At 48.7% G+C, this 11,740-nt stretch overlaps 1 protein-coding gene across 1 annotated transcript; it reads left to right on the top strand.

Annotated features, from left to right (window-relative positions):
* The first annotated feature begins 602 nt into the window (after positions 1-602).
* On the top strand, positions 603-4,792 carry LOC127782425 (nitrate reductase [NADH] 1-like). The gene is made up of 4 exons (XM_052309604.1): positions 603-1,731; positions 1,828-1,968; positions 2,669-2,901; positions 2,987-4,792. The coding sequence occupies exons 1-4, from the start codon at positions 693-695 to the stop codon at positions 4,322-4,324; spliced, it is 2,751 nt and encodes a 916-aa protein (XP_052165564.1). The 5' UTR covers positions 603-692; the 3' UTR covers positions 4,325-4,792.
* Positions 4,793-11,740: the final 6,948 nt, after the last annotated feature.

Below are 11,740 nucleotides of genomic sequence, written 5' to 3'. Positions count from 1 at the left end.
ATACAAATCTTTGTTTGAGTACGTTTTTAAGTTCGTTCGCTTTTAGAAATACAAAAGATGTCTTATAACAAATCTCTTCTAAAAAAACTCCCATGCTAACTTGGGACGCTTTTGAAAATTTTAAAAACACTCGCATGCTAACTTGGGATAAAAGTCGGACTCCTAATTACAACTCATCGTAAACTTCGTGATCAATGATCCTAATGATGACTTAAGGGTCTTGGTCATAATATATATTCATGGTGACAAACAAGCTTAACATGAACGCTGGGTTGATTGCCATGGTTTATAGAAGAACGTTTATTTAATTAAGACGGAGTAGCTACACTTATCACTCTCGAGTACTTTCTTTGTTTTAAAATATAAGTATTTAAAATATAAGTATTAAGGTTAAATAGAGAACACCCCTTATTAATGAGGTGTGGTTATGGATAGGATAGAGAGAAGACAATGGAACGATGTGTCGATGTTGTGTAAGAAAGTTGTGGAGCCATGCTGGCTCTTTTTTTTTGCCACGTCACACGCTGTTCATCTGAGCAATGTCTCTATATAAACCCGTCCCCTGCCTGCCTTGCTTGCCACCTATCCCAGCGCCTCTTCCAGGCCACTACTTCTCTGGGCTCTGGCTACTCGTCGACGGCGGCCGGCGTAGCGAGCTGTAGCTGAGCTGAACGCAGAACCGAACACCAAACATGGCCGCTTCCGTGCAGCCGCGGCAGTTCGGCCACCTCGAGCCGGGCTCCGCGCCGGTGTGCGGCGCCGCATCCTCGAACGGCGCCAAGGCGTACCCTCCCGCGAACGGCATCCCGCGCCGCGCCGACTCACCGGTGCGCGGGTGCGGCTTCCCTCCCCTCGTCTCGCCACCTTCGCGGAAGGCGCCCAGCGATGGGTCGGACGACGAGGAGGAGGAGCAGGAGGACTGGCGGGAGCTGTACGGCTCGCACCTGCAGCTGGAGGTGGAACCGTCGGTGCGCGACGCGCGCGACGAGGGCACCGCCGACGCGTGGATCGAGCGCAACCCGTTGCTGATCCGGCTCACCGGGAAGCACCCGCTGAACTGCGAGGCGCCGCTGGCGAGGCTCATGCACCACGGCTTCATCACCCCGGCGGCGCTGCACTTCGTGCGCAACCACGGCGCAGTGCCGCGGGGTGACTGGTCGACGTGGACCGTCGAGGTGACGGGGCTCGTCAAGCGTCCCATGCGGCTCACCATGGACGAGCTGGTCAACGGCTTCCCCGCCGTGGAGGTCCCCGTCACGCTGGCCTGCTCGGGGAACCGCCGCAAGGAGCAGAACATGGTGCAGCAGACTGTGGGGTTCAACTTTGGCGCCGCCGCCGTGTCCACGTCGGTGTGGCGCGGCGCCCGCCTCCGCGACGTGCTCCGGCGGTGCGGCATCATGCCCAGCAAGGGCGGTGCGCTCAACGTGTGCTTCGAGGGCGCCGAGGACCTCCCCGGCGGCGGCGGCTCCAAGTACGGCACCAGCATCACACGCCAGTGGGCGCTGGACCCGTCGCGGGACATCATGCTCGCCTACATGCAGAATGGTGAGCCGCTGCTCCCCGACCACGGCTTCCCCGTTCGCGCCATCATCCCCGGCTGCACCGGCGGCCGCATGGTCAAGTGGGTCAAGCGCATCATCGTCACCACCGCCGAGTCCGACAACTACTACCATTACAAGGACAACCGCGTCTTCCCGTCCCATGTCGACGCCGAGCTCGCCAACGCCGATGGTAACGTATATTTACCATGCGTGCATGCGTAAAACACATTTTACCATTCTTGCGAATATGTATGTATACTGACTCGATCGAACAAATGCTCATCAGCGTGGTGGTACAAGCCGGAGTACATCATCAACGAGCTGAACGTGAACTCGGTGATCACGGCGCCCGGGCACGACGAGATCCTGCCCATCAACGGCATCACCACGCAGCGCGGCTACACCATGAAGGGATACGCCTACTCCGGTGAGCACGCACTCCTCCATAACTTCTCTCTGAATCGCTCGCCTTAATTTACACTCGGTTGCAGTGGCTTGTCATTTTGCACCATCCTTTTGTGTTTGACCTTGATTAATTTAACTTGTCCTAGTAAACAATGTTACTTAGGTGGCCAGAAAAATCTCTAGTGCCTTTTGGAAACTTACTCTCAACGTAGTAGTATACCACTTTGCAAAGTGAATAGTGGTAATCAAATCCAACAAATATCTTCTGAATTTTCTGACAGAATAATACCCCATCAGCATATGGAGTACATAGCTAAAGTACTGGTAATTAAATAACACCTTGGCCACCAGTTAGTCATTTGTCAAAGTTCACAATGCCTTGCAAATACGGCTAGTGGTATCGTAAAGGGTCATTTAATTTGCAAAAAAAAAAAAGGATTTATTTTAGATAATGGATAGAAGTTTGGCCTCTATATCATCCTTAAAAAGATATCCAGATATACCGTGTTTAATACTTTTTAATACTTTCAAGTACTACATATCTCGAGCTATCAAAATTTTTGTTGTAAGATTTTAGTACCCAAGGTATTTTTTTCTAAGTACCGTAAAATTTTCATTGTTTAACAAAAAGAAAATTAAGGGTCTTCAAAAAAGAAATTGAAGGCGCAGGGAATGATGGAGCGATGGGCCTGATGGTGATCTTTGTCTATGTGGTTTGGTAGGCGGCGGCAAGAGGATCACGCGGGTGGAGGTGACGCTGGACGGCGGCGAGACATGGCTGGTGTGCGTGCTGGACCTCCCGGAGAAGGCCACCAAATACGGCAAGCACTGGTGCTGGTGCTTCTGGTCCGTCGAGGTCGAGGTGCTCGACCTCCTCGGCGCCAAGGAGATCGCCGTGCGCGCCTGGGACCAGTCGCACAACACCCAGCCCGAGAAGCTCATCTGGAATCTCATGGTAGGTGCTTCATTCCGTCTCCGGCCAAGGCGACGGCGATGTAGACGACGATGGCAAATTCATTCGATCGGTTGGGTTTTTGCAGGGGATGATGAACAACTGCTGGTTCAAGGTGAAGGTGAACGTGTGCCGGCCGCACAAGGGTGAGATCGGTCTGGTGTTCGAGCACCCGACGCAGCCCGGGAACCAGACCGGCGGGTGGATGGCGAGGCAGAAGCACCTGGAGACGGCGGAGGCGGCCGCGCCGGGGCTGAAGCGGAGCACGTCGACGCCGTTCATGAACACCACCGACGGCAAGCAGTTCACCATGTCCGAGGTGCGCAAGCACTCGTCGCAGGACTCGGCGTGGATCGTCGTCCACGGTCACGTCTACGACTGCACGGCCTTCCTCAAGGACCACCCTGGCGGCGCCGACAGCATCCTCATCAACGCCGGCACCGACTGCACCGAGGAGTTCGACGCCATCCACTCCGACAAGGCCAAGGCGCTCCTCGACACCTACCGCATCGGCGAGCTCATCACCACCGGCGCCGGGTACAGCTCCGACAACTCCGTCCACGGCGCGTCCAACCTCTCCCAGCTCGCCCCCATCCGCGAGGCCATCAAGGCGCCGGCGCCCGTCGCGCTCTCCAGCCCGCGCGACAAGGTCCCCTGCCAACTCGTCGACAAGAAGGAGCTCTCCCGCGACGTCCGCCTCTTCCGCTTCGCGCTGCCGTCCTCCGACCAGGTGCTCGGCCTCCCCGTCGGCAAGCACATCTTCGTGTGCGCCAGCATCGAAGGGAAGCTGTGCATGCGGGCGTACACGCCGACGAGCATGGTCGACGAGGTCGGCCACTTCGACCTCCTCATCAAGGTGTACTTCAAGAACGAGCACCCCAAGTTCCCCGATGGCGGGCTCATGACGCAGTACCTGGACTCGCTCCCCGTGGGCGCCTACATCGACGTCAAGGGGCCACTCGGCCACGTCGAGTACACCGGCCGCGGCGAGTTCGTCATCAACGGCAAGCCGCGGAACGCGCGGCGGCTGGCGATGATCGCCGGCGGGAGCGGGATCACGCCCATGTACCAGGTCATCCAGTCGGTGCTGCGCGACCAGCCGGAGGACACGACGGAGATGCACCTGGTGTACGCGAACCGGACGGAGGACGACATCCTCCTCCGCGACGAGCTCGACCGGTGGGCGGCGGAGTACCCGGACAGGCTCAAGGTGTGGTACGTCATCGACCAGGTGAAGCGGCCGGAGGAAGGGTGGAAGTACAGCGTCGGGTTCGTCACGGAGGAGGTGCTGCGGGAGCACGTGCCGGAGGGCGGCGACGACACGCTCGCGCTCGCCTGCGGGCCGCCGCCGATGATCAAGTTCGCCGTCTCGCCGAACCTGGAGAAGATGAAGTACGACATGGCCAATTCTTTCGTCGTGTTCTAAACTCCTACTACTAAATTATACGCACCGCATTAATTATTTTTGGTATACGTACGACGATGTATATACGTGTCGTGCCAATTAGAAACGAAATGCTGCATGCATGCGTATGCAAGATGAGAGAAAAAAAAAACAATATCTAAGTTGTAGTAGTGTACTCTTGATAATATCCTAGAGTACATACTGCATACATAGGCCATGATTCCCTTTCTAACAGGCTAGCAGTTGATTCCTTCCTGTATACTATGTTACGAACCAAGGGGGGATTGGGAATTTTGGATTGAACGAGCAGAGGAAGAATAGAAACAGAGGAAGAACTCGGAAGAATAGAGTAGTTTGGGAGAGAAGCAGTAGGATTATTCAGAGATAGTGTTTTGATTACAAACTAGTATGGTGGCCCATGGAGATTGCGCGGCTAGCATCATTATATTTTCTCTCATATAATTACATATATGTTTTCTCATTATATTACTCCCTCCATCTACTTTTGATAGTAATATTTTCAAATCTGAAAAATTTATTTTTGATATGCATATTTCAATCCAACAACTTATCATCTTAATTACTTTCTTGGATTTAATGCATGACTCTCTATTCTTCCACACATGATTGGCTACATGGGCATTGAGAAATGTAAATATTAATGAATCGCTTGTTTATGAGGAATGACTAGTACCATGTTTAAATGGATGATAAGTAGAATTACTTATACTTGGTCTATGTGCCAAGATGAAATATGACTATCAAAAGTACATGGAGAAAGTATTCAAATATATTAAAATGACAACATAATTTTAAATTTTGCAATAACTTTACAAAACTACTGATGTGTAATATTCATATTGTATTTTTAATTCCAAATTTCTATTATTTCCTAAATATATTTTTATATGGACTCTATACTCTATTTCTAATATTCCTTATTTTTAATTCCGAATTTTCTAATATTCCTTATTTTTAATTCCGAATTTCAGTTATTTCCTAATTGTATTTCTATATGGACTCTATACTCTACTTCTAATATTCCTTATTTTTAATTCCGAATTTCAGTTATTTCCTAATTGTATTTCTATATGGACTCTATACTCTACTTCTAATATTCCTTATTTTTAATTCCGAATTTCAGTTATTTTCTAATTGTATTTATATATGGACTCTAGTATCCTCTTCTAATATTCCTTATTTTTTAATTCCGAATTTCAAGTATTTCTAAAGGGGGCTGCTATATAACGGAATCCCGTTTTCGAACAGGATGATCCTGAGTAGGTATCAGATAGGTATCAGACGATTCTACATAACAGGATAATCCTGAGTAGGTATCAGGTGTGATACCTATCAGGTATCAAACGATTCTACACACGTTTCAGGTGATACTTGTAAGTATCATGTGATACTTATCAGGTATCATGCGATTTTACCACGTATTGCGTGATACTCGCGAGGTATCATGTGAAACCTGTCAGCTATCAGACGATTTCAATCACGTATCGCGTGATACTCACGAGGTATCATGCGATACCTGTCATGTATCAAACGATTTCTATCACGTATCGCGTGATACTCGTGAGGTATCGGATGATACCTACCAAGTATCAAGTGATTCCTACTAGATATAGCTGGGCATCTTGTTGGGGGAGGAGAACCTCGACACGCGCGGTCAGCCCCCTACAGCCGTCCCTTGTAGACGAGGACGGCGACAGCCGCGGCAGGGGACGGGCGCGGCGACGGCGGCGGTAACGGGGAACGGGTGCAGCGGCGGCGGCGAGAGACAGCAACGGTGACGGTGGGGGATGGGCGCGGTGGTGGCGGCGGTGTCGACGGGGGACGGGCGCGGGGGACAGCTACGGCGGCGGCGGCGGGGGACGGGCGCGGCGGCGGCGGCGGACAGGCGCGGTGGCGGCGGCGGTGTCGACGGTGGACGGGCGCAGTGGCGGCGGGGGACAGCGACGGCGGCAGTGGGGGACGGGCGCGGCGGCGACAGCGGTGGCGGCGACGGCGGAGGCGACGGGGGATGGGCGCGGCAGCGGCGGGGGACGGCAACGGCAGCGAGTGAGCAGAAATCACGTTGTGGAGGAGGAGCTATCCCGTTGGGGAGACGGTATCTAGCATTCCCGAATTCTAAATTGTATTTCTTTATGGACTCTAGTCTCCTCTTCTAATATTTCTTATTTTTTTAATTCCGAATTTTAGCTATTTCTAAATTGTATTTTTATATGGACTCTGCTTTTTCTTTTTCTCCGATTAATGTGAGAATTTTTAGGCCATGAGAGCGAATGTGGAGGCTCCTTTTTCTATTCCTTTAATAATATAATAGATAGATTTCATAACCCTTTCTCCTCTCCCTTGGATGCTTATATATTCGCATCCTGCACAGCTGCCACAGCAACCCATTCCGGCCCAGCTAAGCGCACATTCTTCTTCTTCTCAAGTGAGGAACGCGACTTCAGCCTGACCGGGTTCTCTGTTGTCGGTTGATGAACAGTAGTCGTAACAACCCCCCTCCCCCCGTTCTTCAGAACCAGCTTGCCCCCAAGCCGGTGCATCAGGGTAGCGAAGACGAAGCGTCTGTGCATCTTCCCAAGTAGCTTTAGCAGAAGTTAAGCCAGTCTATCTCAAGCGAAGTTGCTCAATTGTACCGGCTCCTTTCTTGATCACTCGATGCGCCAATACTTGCACAGGCACCGACGGCGCTTGCTCGACAAAAACCGGAAGCCTGACGGGTTCAGCAAGAGTAGGAGGCAGAGCTTTACGAAATTGCGACACATGCAATACAGGATGGATAGAGCAGGTATCCGGCAAGGCCAAACGATAAGCTACTGCTCCCACCTTGCTTAACACTTGAAATGGGCCAAAATAGTGAAAAGCTAGCTTATGATTCGCCCGACCTGCTAAAGAAGATTGAGCATACGGTTGAGCTTTCAAGAAAACCCAATCTCCTTTAGCGAAAACTCGATCTGAACGGTGCTTGTCAGCTTGCTCTTTCATTCTCTGTTGAGCACGCAGTAAGTGTTGACGAAGAAGCCCAGTAATCATACGCCGTTCTTGCCTCCATTCCTCCAGATCTGAGACTGCACAAGTAACTCCATCAAGGACCCCAAAATAACGAGGAGCATGTCCATAGAGAACCTTAAATGGAGAAGAACCCAGCACAGAATGATAGGCAGTGTTGTACCAAAATTCAGCCAATGCCAACCAACGCGACCACTTAGCTGGGCAAGCGTGAACAAAACAACGCAAATACGTCTCGAGACACTGATTGACACACTCCATTTGCCCGTCCATCTGCGGATGATATGCAGAACTCATCTTCAACTGGGTATCAGCAAGTCAAAAGAGCTCGGCCCAGAGTGCACTGGTAAAGATGCGATCACAATCTGAAATAATAGCTTGGGGCAGACCGTGGAGCTTATATATATTATTGAGATAAGCAAGGGAAACATCAAATGCGAGAGGTGGCCCTGGCTGTGGCAGCCGACAAAGAGGAGCTGGGCGTCGGTGGCCATGTTCGCGCGCGCGGTACTCCTAGGTCGGGGCAGGGGGTGATGCGAGCACGGCGATGGTGCATCGACGAGGACAGTTGAGGGATCCGGTGTATCTAGTTTTTTGGTTGAAGGACAAAAATCGGATTCGTTGACAAGTTAAGGGACCTCAAGTGAACTTATTCCTTGTCACATTGGCCTCGCGGTGCAGTAGGCCGGGGGCCGGGGCGTGAGCCCAAATGCGCAATGATGCAGGCTTTCATCGGGCGAGGGCGCGAGGCCGTTCCGTGTGCGTGCGCCGTGCGGCCGTGCCGCCGTAGCAGGCCCAGAAACACGCGGGGCTCACGGTCACGGCTTTGCTTCCCTGACACTTGGCACGGCACACGGGCGCGGTAGCCCCGGTACGCGCTGCCGGTTGGCGAGAGGGAGGGCGAGACCCCGCGCCGGATGGATCATACTCAAACTGATGGATGGATGTAAAAGCAAATGTCACGAGCCGCGAGGAGCTCGCCTGCAACGCGAACCGCCTCGAATACGACGCGCGGCCGCGCAGGCGCAGGTGTCGGCGTGGGCGTCGCCGTGTAGCTGCACTGCACGTACGTACGCCCATGCAGCTACACGAGAGGCGAGGCGGCGAATCCCCCAGCCAGCGCCTCGTTTCCTTGACGCCCGCAGGCCGCAGGCAGCAGGGACCACGACACGACGACTCTGCTACTACGCCCTGCGGATCTGGACGCTGCGTGCAGCTTGCCGCTGTGCGCGCGTTTCCTGATCGATCGTCAATGAATCCGCTTTAGGGCCAATTTGTCGATGCATGCCATATCGCTACTACTAGCTTTGACTCTTGCCGTGACGCGTTATGCGTGCAGCAATCCTGAACGAATCACTGGAGCATGATGTCATGATGATCGACCACCATGTCGTTTTTTTCTATTTGTTGGTCGAAACTTTAATCTGAAGAATGATATATATGCCAAAAAAAATTACAATCATATTTTCGTCTTATGCTTTTCAATAGATCCAAGGCGCAATAACCTTACCACATCATTCCAGTCTTCCAGATGGCCTATATTACCTAGTCGTACATTTATTTTAGAGGATTTTGTGGGCAATTTTACCTCGGGCAACCACGCCCTTGTAGATGTCACCCATATCCGACAATACTCATGACAATATGTGTTGGTCTGGCTGTATAAAATTTTTAGATTCACCATTGTATGTTTAATATAATTTTGTTGTATGGTAACAAGGACGCGCGCATTCATATACCCGTGAAATAAATCTGAATTCACTAAATTCTTGTTACAAGCACACTTGAGCGTGTAGTATTTAAAGGTTGTGCTATTCTTTAAAAATGATATGTTTTTGTTAAGGAAGAAGTAATTCAAATGAACTAAATCACATACATTCTTGTTACAAGCACACTTGAGCGTGTAGTATTTTAAGTTTGTGCTATTCTTTAAAAATGATATGTTTTTGTTAATGAAGAAGTAAATCAGATGATTTTTATGTCCTATAACTAAATCACATACTCCCTCTGGTCCCATAATTCGAGTCGTTTTGGACAGCGCCCCCCCCCCCCAAAAAAAAAAAAAATAAATAAATAAATAAATAAATATATATATATATATATATATATATATATATATATTGAACTATGATTTTCTAATATAATATATAATATATAGGACTAATCTATATATCGTGCTCTAGTAGCTTCAAACTAAATATATTATAAGTTATTGATCGTTAAAGTAATCTTATCAAAGTAATTGTTTCACCTGAAACTTGTTCAAAACATCATGACCTATGGAACCGGACGAATAGTAAATAATATAAAAAAAATCCTGAACATAAAAGGGATAACTCTCTTGCAGATTCGAAGACTTTGTGAGCCTCAACGCCTCACAGGCGAAGGCATGGAAACAGAACGTTGAGAACTTCACAGCAGCGGCATGAGTGCAGTAATTAAATGTATGCTTGGACAGGTTTCTTCCCAGCTTCTGCTGGTCACTCATGTCACAGATGGCCAGAAGCCAGATGCAAATTCAGGTCGTTTGGAACAGTTTTACTACATAGCATCACAAAATGATTGGAGCAATTTATAATCAAGTACTAGTATTGAGCTTGAATAGCACAAGTGCTGCAGCTGGGCTGCTGGGGTGTGAAATGCAACAGTGGAGTGACATACTGACATGAACATACCGGCCCTCTACTGTTTTCAGTACTTCCATGATTTGCATCATGATAGAAAATTGCTTTAAGGTACAATGCCGTATGCAATACGGTCAGACGTCCGATCTAGGGTGTGTTTAGTTCACACTAAAATTAGAAGTTTGGTTGAAATTGGAATGATGTGACAGAAAATTTGGAAGTTTATGTGTGTAGAAAAGTTTCGATGTGATGGAAAAGTTGAAAGTTTGAAGAATTATTTTGAAACTAAACACGGCGTTAAATTGTTTTTGCATTATTGCTTATTCGTTATCCAGTCTGCAAGATTTGCATTCGACGAAGTTTTTACATCGGTAGCAGATTGTTGCTCTTCCTCATGTTCTTGTTTTCAATCGAAATGCAACGATGTACTGAAATTCTGAGGAAAATAAATGGAAACTGAGCCGAACTGTAGGGCCTAGCTACTGCAGCAAAAAAAAAAAAAAAGGGACTGCATATGTAACATGAAACAATCAAGCCTTTAACTGAAAATAGCTGAGACAAATCCCTTCGAACGCAGGTTCTCTCACCAATTTCTTCTCTATCAATATCGAATGCTAAGTTACTTCTTAGTATTCTAATTTTTTTTCCTTTTAAAAAAAATGAAAATAGCTAATCTGGAGCCAGAGCGCTTTCTCGGAAAGTAAAATTACATCCGCAAAGCTACGCCATGCAAAGCTGCAAAGAAAGAAGAAAATTCGCTCCAACAGATCAACATTATCAGTTAACAAAGGCAGGCTACCGCCTACCGCAAAGAATGTACTAACCTTCCGATGGATTTCCTGGACCGCGCAATGAAACATACCTACATGCTTGCTCGCCATGGACAACTAAACAGCAGTTGTCGACTTGCAGAGACAAGCATGCCTGATGGTATTAACGCAAATGCTGGTTAAAGGGAATGAAGCCTGGTCCGAGGTCACCACCAGCCATGCATCATGCACACACACATCCATCAGAAATTCAGAACAAAGAAAAAAAAAATGTGATGTAGGACAGCAGGAGGCCTTGAACCAGACAACAAACCCCTTAACCGAGAACATCAGCCAACCACCAAAGCAGAGAAAGAAAGAAAGAAGCAAGGATAGTTTTTAGAAGACGAGAACATCAGCCAACCATGGCAAGCTCAGCAGCCGACCTCCCTGGGGTTTTATGAGGCGGAGGCGGCGGCGGCGGCGTCGTCGTCATGACAGAAATAGCTGCAAGGCAAGACGTACACCACGCCGTGTGGCTCGGCAAGTCGGCAGCGTACTGGGAGGGTCAGTAAATTCCCCATTTATTGAGAGCTCATCGCACCGTTTTACTGTTTTGTGCGTTGCGCTGCTGCCGTGCGTTTCTTCGTACGTTTCCCAGGTGCAATCATGAAAAATCCTTTTAAGATACAAGTATGCAACAACTGCAGTAGAAAATATATATACTCCAGGGCTGCTAGTGTTACCTGGTTTTCTCGACAATAATACTACAGCTTCTACAACAAATTAAGATTGTTTCTCGACAATGGAATTAACAGAGGCTGTGGGCCTGTAGTTGTACATACAGAAGGGGCTATTTTCTGATACCCTGCTATTGCATCATCCAACGACCCCCGTTTCAAATTACTTGTTTGTTTTAGTTTTTTCTTAAGTCAAACATTTATAATTTTAACAATCAATTTCTAGAAAATCATATAGTTTAATAAGATGTGAATTATATGTTATGAAAGATTTCTCATAGCGGATCTAAAAACATA

Source organism: Oryza glaberrima, chromosome 8, assembly GCF_000147395.1.
Source record: "Oryza glaberrima chromosome 8, OglaRS2, whole genome shotgun sequence".
Classification (NCBI taxonomy): domain Eukaryota; kingdom Viridiplantae; phylum Streptophyta; class Magnoliopsida; order Poales; family Poaceae; genus Oryza; species Oryza glaberrima.
Note: the sequence above shows the minus strand (reverse complement) of the source record. Positions and strands in the feature narration are given on the sequence as shown.